The sequence below is a fragment of the Coturnix japonica genome, chromosome W, assembly GCF_054131305.1.
Source record: "Coturnix japonica strain WE chromosome W, WE-NBRP24, whole genome shotgun sequence".
NCBI lineage: Eukaryota > Metazoa > Chordata > Aves > Galliformes > Phasianidae > Coturnix > Coturnix japonica.
Window position 1 is genome coordinate 20,484,295 of NC_140701.1, and position 7,177 is coordinate 20,491,471.

A 7,177-nucleotide genomic window follows, 5' to 3' on the forward strand; every position below is an offset into this window, starting at 1 on the left:
CAGTAGTGTTTATAAAATAAACCGGAGTATTGGCAGTCCGCCTGGACTTTCAAGGTCAAGCTCGCAGGCGCAGAATCGCAAACCTAAGATAGCTCCTTAACAAAGAAAAACAACTTGTAGCCCTGTTAAAAGCTAAAAGAGCAACAGAAGAAAACACAGAAAAACAGCAACTCAAATTGCCCGCATTCTCCACCAAAATCTGTCACGGATTGAACGAAAAAATCCACTTGCACCCGTGACAGGGGCCGTGGGCCCCGCGGGGGCCCTAGGCCAAAAGGAAAAAGTTAATTAGGAAAAGAAAACAGCGGCAACGATCTAAGGAGGCACACTTATTTACTAAATACTATATCGAAATACAGGATAATAAAATATAATATAATATAATATAATTGAAAATTGAGCTAACGAATCAGACAAAATAGGAGAGAGAATGAGTCTCGTAACCGAGAGGCCTACTGTGAAATTTAGGCGAGACGCTGAAGGCTCCCACACACTCCCCTGAACGCCAGAACTCGAAAGAGAGAGATCAGTCTAGTCTGCAACCGAGTTAATATAGAGTCCAGGTCCCGTGACCTATCGTGTTGTTCCCTGGGAGATGTAGTCTTCTTCTGTAAGTAGCAGATTCAGTAAAATTATTCATGCTTTATATGATGTTATGATGTGGAATACTGATAGCAAAATTACAAAATTATTAAACCATGACACCCCACTTATCTCTTAACTGCTGCACATGTGGAGTTGGGGGGGCAGTCAGGGTGGCTGTCGCCATCTTAAGCCATTGTTCTCCCTCCGGGGGTCTGCAAATAAGCGCGCTCCCTGACTCCAACCCTCGGTTCCCCGGCCCCAGCAAAGCATTACCTGGAGCAAACGATTTACTCTCCTCCTTAGCCGCTTCGAGTGCACCCAGGACCAAACCCCAGGTTTTTAATTCCTCCGCTTTATACTCGTGCATTGCTCTTTGGAGCAGGGCAGCGGTGAAAGATTCCCACCGCTCCGAATCAAGTAGATTACTAGGGGAGGGTGAAGGCTGAGCTTTCTGCAAACAAGAAATAACGGCAGCAATCTCCTTCTTAGGAGCATTCCTACCGCAATGAGTTTTACAAACTCGTAATACTGACTTGCGGAATCAAACTCTATAATCCAGAGATGGGTTATAAAGCAGGTATGTTTATTCCAGCGTTGCGCAGCGCCGGGTGCAAGGGGGATAGCTCCTCTAAACTTGCACACCGACTTGTAAAACCGTGATACAGATATAGGTACACCTCATACATAGTCAATGATTTCCCGTAATCCTGATACATATTCAATAATTCTTTATCATGCAGACCCCCTCTTGTTATCGCCCATCTTATCAGGGAGATGCAACTCCTCTTCTGATATTTAAAACATCTAATCCCCTCCTCGCCAGGGTGTCTCAGGGAGATCTCACTCCTTATCTGCATCCTTCCTGCTCTCCCAGACCCACTGTCTCCATTCCTTGTTATTCTAACTAACTAAATCATTTTCTGTAAACTACCTTTCACTATCCCCCTTTTAGCCCCCCTTTATTATGAATTTCAGCAGAGCATCTGTTTCCTGCTTCACTGTTCAATACTACCTTAATGATGGATTGATTCCATGTTTTTTCTGGTGCTCGACACCGTACGTCCTCGCACCCTTTGTATATACCCGGGCCCAAAGTCCCATGGTCTTCCACGGTCTCACCGCAGGATAAATAGCAGCTGCATTCAATTTCGCCCCCTAGGCGCTTCCACGGGATCTAACCATAGGATTCGTGTCCGTCTCGCGGTTAGCCGTCGCAAACTCACTCTCAGAACGTCCTCACACGGGGCGCCAATTGTTGCCTTGTGCAAGGTAACCTTAAGAACTATGTCCCTCATTGAGAATGTGCTTCTGACGGCCCCCTGACCAAGTTACACGCTGATTACACCAATATGGTGAGCTGTAAAATGGCGTTTATTCAACCGCGTGAGCCCCTTATATAGGGCTTGTATTTCAGTCTCATACATATACATTACCGAGCGGGGAAGACCTATCGCGTTACAACTCGAGAGTTCGAGCTGAATCTTATTTACATGTAACAGCCTGTCCATACACGCCCACCGAACTCATGGACCTAGTGCAACGATTTAGGCAAAGGCCAAGGGAAAGTGTTCCAGCTTGGTTATTACGGTTATGGGATTCGGGGGCAGAAAGTGTACTGGTTAGTGGCCCCGAAGTATCCAAGTTGGCCACAATAACAATACATCCTGCCCTTAGGCAGAGACTGTATGCTGGGACTCAATTCCCTGAAGAAAATCATTCAATTGTAGACTGGCTAATGGCTGCTTGCCGTATGGTGTGGCCAAATAAAACTGACATGCCAGTAAACTCAGGGATGTGGTCTTCTATGGAAGACCTTCAAAATTATATACGAGAATTAGGCATGCGAGAGGCTATCTACGAAGATACATTTGATAGCCCTGATATGGTAAGATTCTCCGCAGGAATGAGGGACCTAATTTTACAACAAGCTCCCTCGCATATGTATGGAACACTGGTTTCCATACTCAACCCATTTGTAGCTGCAGAAGCAGCAGTCCAACAAGCTGCCCAATTGGTGGCGGACCTTGGGGAAACTGAGCGCTTACGAACTAAGCGCAATATCAGGGTGATTGAGGATGCCGAGGCTTTTCCAATAGTGCGAGCCAGAAGATCGGCCCCGCGAACCCCTCGGGCAGGACCTGTTAGAGTATCCCGGAAACAAATGTTCAATTATCTGCTCCGGGCAGGCGTTCAATTTTCAAAAATTGATGGTCAGCCCAATCACGTTCTCCTTCAGTTGTGGAAGCAGCTGAAGAATGAACAAAAATTTCAGAATAACCCCAAAAGACCAGGGATAAGACTTATAGAGTGGAGACCAACAACAACATGGAATTTAGAAGACTTTGTAGTTCTGAATAGGAAAAAGAAGCCGCCTCAGGTGCCTCGGGTCACGATACCAGAGGTATCAGAGGTAAAAGACTTGAACCTGGCTCAGTTCATGGCGTGACGAGGGACGTCAGTCCCCCTAGGGCCTCTAGACGGGACCGGAGGCCCTATGTAGAATTGACGATATACTGGTCCCGAAAGAATGTACAGTAGGTTATGGCCCTAGCTGATACTGGGGCAGAGACATCTATAATATATGGGGACCCAAGCAAATTCAAAGATAATGGAGTGATGATTGGAGGTTTTGGGGGACAGACCATTCCAGTCACCCAAACCTGGGTAAAATTGGGGATCGGGCGCCTCCCACCACAAGAGTACAAGGTATCCATTGCTCCAATTCCGGAGTATATATTAGGAATTGATATCTTGTGGGGTCTGGCTCTCCATACAACAGTGGGAGAGTTCCGGCTGCGGCAGAGATGCATTAGTATCCGGGCAATTCAGACAATACTGAGAGGCCATGCAAAACATGAGTCTATTTGTCTGCCAAAGCCGCGCCGGATTACTAATGTAAAACAGTACAGACTCCCGGGTGGGCAGGATGAAATAACAAAAACGGTGCAGGAATTAGAAAAAGTGGGTATTATAAGGCCTGCACATCGCCCATACAGCTCCCCAATATGGCCAGTACGAAAGCCGGATGGAACATGGAGGATGACAGTAGACTACAGGGAATTGAATAAGGTCACGCCACCCGTTCATGCGGCCGTACTCAATATTGCCTCCCTAATGGACACACTAAGCAGGGAAATCAAAATATATCACCGTGTCTTAGATTTAGCGAATGCATTCTTCAGTATTCCAATCAGTGAAGAATCAGTTTGCATTTACATGGGAAGGGAGGCAATGGACTTTCCAGGTCCTACCCCAAGGGTACGTGCATTCACCCACTTTTTGTCATAATTTAGTGGCGCGTGATCTGGCTAAGTGGGAAAAGCCAAATAATGTCAATTTATATCATTATATTGATGACCTCCTGTTAACATCTGATTCATTAGAGGCGGTGAGACAAGCAGCAGATTTGTTGACAGCTTATCTGCAGAAAAGAGGGTGGGCTATAAACCCACAGAAGGTGCAAGGTCCAGGGTTATCTGTAAAATTCCTGGGAGTAATTTGGTCCAGGAAAACCAAAGTACTACCCAGTGCGGTAGTAGATAAAGTCCAAGCGTTTCCAGTCCCTACAACATCAAAACAGTTGCAAGAATTCTTGGTTATATTGGGGTATTGGCGCTCCTTTATACCTCATTTAGCTCAGCTATTGAGGCCATTGTATAAGCTTACGAAGAAGCGTCAATCACGGAATTGGGGAAAGGTATAACAGGATGCTTTCCAACAGGTAAAATTGGAAGTTAAACAAGCTCAGGCATTGGGTATATTTGATCCGACCCTCCCAGCTGAACTAGATGTTCATGTTACCCAGGATGGTTTTGGCTGGGGCCTGTGGCAACGCCAGAGTTCTGTTCAAACCTCCATTGGATTCTGGTCTCAGGTTTGGCACGGAGCAGAAGAAAGATATAGCATGACTGAGAAACAGTTATTGGCTGCCTATTCGGCGTTACAAGCAGTAGAGCTGATAACACAAACAGCAGAGGTCATAGTTAAAACTTCATTACCAATCCAGAGGTGGGTGAGAGATTTGACTCGCCTTCCTAAGACAGGGGTGGCCCAAGCACAAACAGTGGCACGATGGGTCGCCTATCTAAGCCAGAGAAGCAGTCTGTCTTCATCTCCACTTAAAGAAGAATTACAGAAGATCCTAGGCCCAGTGACGTATCACAGTGATACATCAAAAGAACTGATGGTTGCTCCACCAGAGAAGAGTCCCGTTCAGGAAGGAAGATATCCTATTCCTGAAGATGCCTGGTATACGGATGGGTTCAGCAGAGGCAACCCGAGCAAGTGGCGAGCAATAGCATACCATCCCTCTACTGAGACCATCTGGTTTGATGAGGGGGATGGTCAGAGCAGCCAATGGGCAGAATTGCGAGCCGTGTGGATGGTCATAACTAAAGAACCTGGTGACGGCGTCCTGAACATCTGTACAGATAGTTGGGCTGTGTACCGGGGGCTCACTCTGTGGATTACGCAGTGGGCTACCCAGGAATGGACTATCCACGCCCGACCGATTTGGGGTAAAGACATGTGGGTAGACATTCGGAATATGGTCAAACGTAGGACGGTATGTGTCTACCATGTCTCTGGTCATCAACCCCTGCAGTCACCAGGAAACGATGAAGCTGACACACTGGCCCAAATCCGATGGATTGAGAATTCACAATCCGAAAATGTTGCCCGTTGGTTACATCAGAAGCTACGGCATGCTGGACAGAAGATAATGTGGGCAGCCGCTAAAGCATGGGGGCTGCCTGTACAACTATCTGATATCGTCCAAGCATGTCAGGATTGCGACGCTTGCTCAAAGATGAGACCGAGACCGTTGCCTGAAACAACATCCCACATTCCTAGAGGATATAGTCCTCTTCAGAGATGGCAGGTTGACTACATTGGGCCCCTCCCTCGGTCTGAGGGGGCGAGATATGCCCTGACCTGCGTTGACACGTTAAGTGGACTGCTGCAAGCCTATCCTGTACCAAAGGCAAATCAAGCGTACACAATTAAGGCGCTTACTAAACTGATGTTTGCATACGGGACACCTCAAGTTATCGAGAGTGACCAAGGGGCTCACTTTACTGGAGCGATGATACAGAGCTGGGCAGAAGAAAACAACATCGAATGGCGATTCCATCTGCCATATAACCCAACAGGGGCAGGCCTTATTGAATGCTATAATGGTATCCTTAAGGCTGCCCTGAAGACAGACTCTCAGTCCCTGCAGGGGTGGACAAAAAGATTATATGAAACCCTGTGGGACCTGAATGAAAGACCTCGGGATGGCAGACCCAGTGCCCTGAAAATGTTACAAACTATATGGGCCTCCCCTCTTAGGATCCAAATTACAGGTACCGATAGTGAGGTAAAACCACAGATTGGTAATAAAAATAATCTTCTGCTCCCTGCCCCTGAGAATTTAAAACCGGGAATCCATAAGATAAATTGGCCCTGGAAGGTGCAGGTAGGACCCAAGTGGTGTGGCCTACTTGCACCTTGGGGGAGATTATTGGAGGTGGGAGGTTCAGTCACCCCCTCAGTGATAGGTACATGGCCTACTGACATCGTGGTCAATACTCCGGTCTTTATTGCTAAAGGAACACCTATTATGTCCCTATGGCAGATCAAGACTCCTCCTCTGGTGCCAGATATAGTTATACAGCCACAGATATCTGGCCAGAGGGTGTCATGGTTTAATAATTTTGTAATTTTGCTATCAGTATTCCACATCATAACATCATATAAAGCATGAATAATTTTACTGAATCTGCAACTTACAGAAGAAGACTACATCTCCCAGAGAACAACACGATAGGTCACGGGACCTGGACTCTATATTAACTTGGTCGCAGAACAGACTGACGTCTTTCGAGTTCTGGCGTTCAGGGGAGTGTGTGGGAGCCTTCAGCCGTTTGCCTAGATTCACAGTAGGCCTCTCGGTTACGGGACTCATTCTCTCTCCTATTTTGCTTGATTCGTTAGCTCAATTTTCAATTATATTGTATTATATTGTGTTATCCTGTATTTCGATATAGTATTTAGTAAATAAGTGTGCCTCCTTAGATCGTTGCCGCTGTTTTCTTTTCCTAATTAACTTTTTCCTTTCGGCCTAGGGCCCCTCCGGGGCCCACGGCCCCTGTCACGGACGCAGGTGGATTTTTCGTTCAAACCGTGACAGATTTTGGTGGAGAATGCGGGCAAATTGAGTTGCTGTTTTTCTGTGTTTTCTTCTGTTGCTCTTTTAGCTTTTAACAGAGCTACGAGTTTTTTTCCCTGTTAAGGAGCTATCTTAGGTTTGCGATTCTGCACCTGCGAGCTTGACCTTGAAAAGTCCAGGCGGACTGCCAATACTCCGGTATATTTTATAAACATTGTTGAGCTTTGTTTTCTTTTACTTTTTTTCTCTCTATTGAAGAAAAAAAAGGAAAAAAAAAAATAATGTTTTCTCTACTAAATTTGTTTTACCAGGGACTGTGTGCCATTGGTTCCTTTTTTGAGACGCTCCGAACATATTGGGTCATGTTTAAGCTAGCCACTTTTTCTTATGGAGCTATACAATTGTATAATGGATTGAAAGCATGGTTAGCAATGCTCACTT

General features: G+C 46.1%; 1 protein-coding gene across 1 annotated transcript; it reads left to right on the plus strand.

The window, feature by feature from the left end:
* Positions 1-287: 287 nt before the first annotated feature.
* On the plus strand, positions 288-4,301 carry LOC146754584 (uncharacterized). Its single transcript, XM_085527682.1, has one exon. It carries the CDS (start codon positions 2,111-2,113, stop codon positions 3,029-3,031), a length of 921 nt encoding a protein of 306 aa, XP_085383808.1. The 5' UTR covers positions 288-2,110; the 3' UTR covers positions 3,032-4,301.
* Positions 4,302-7,177: the final 2,876 nt, after the last annotated feature.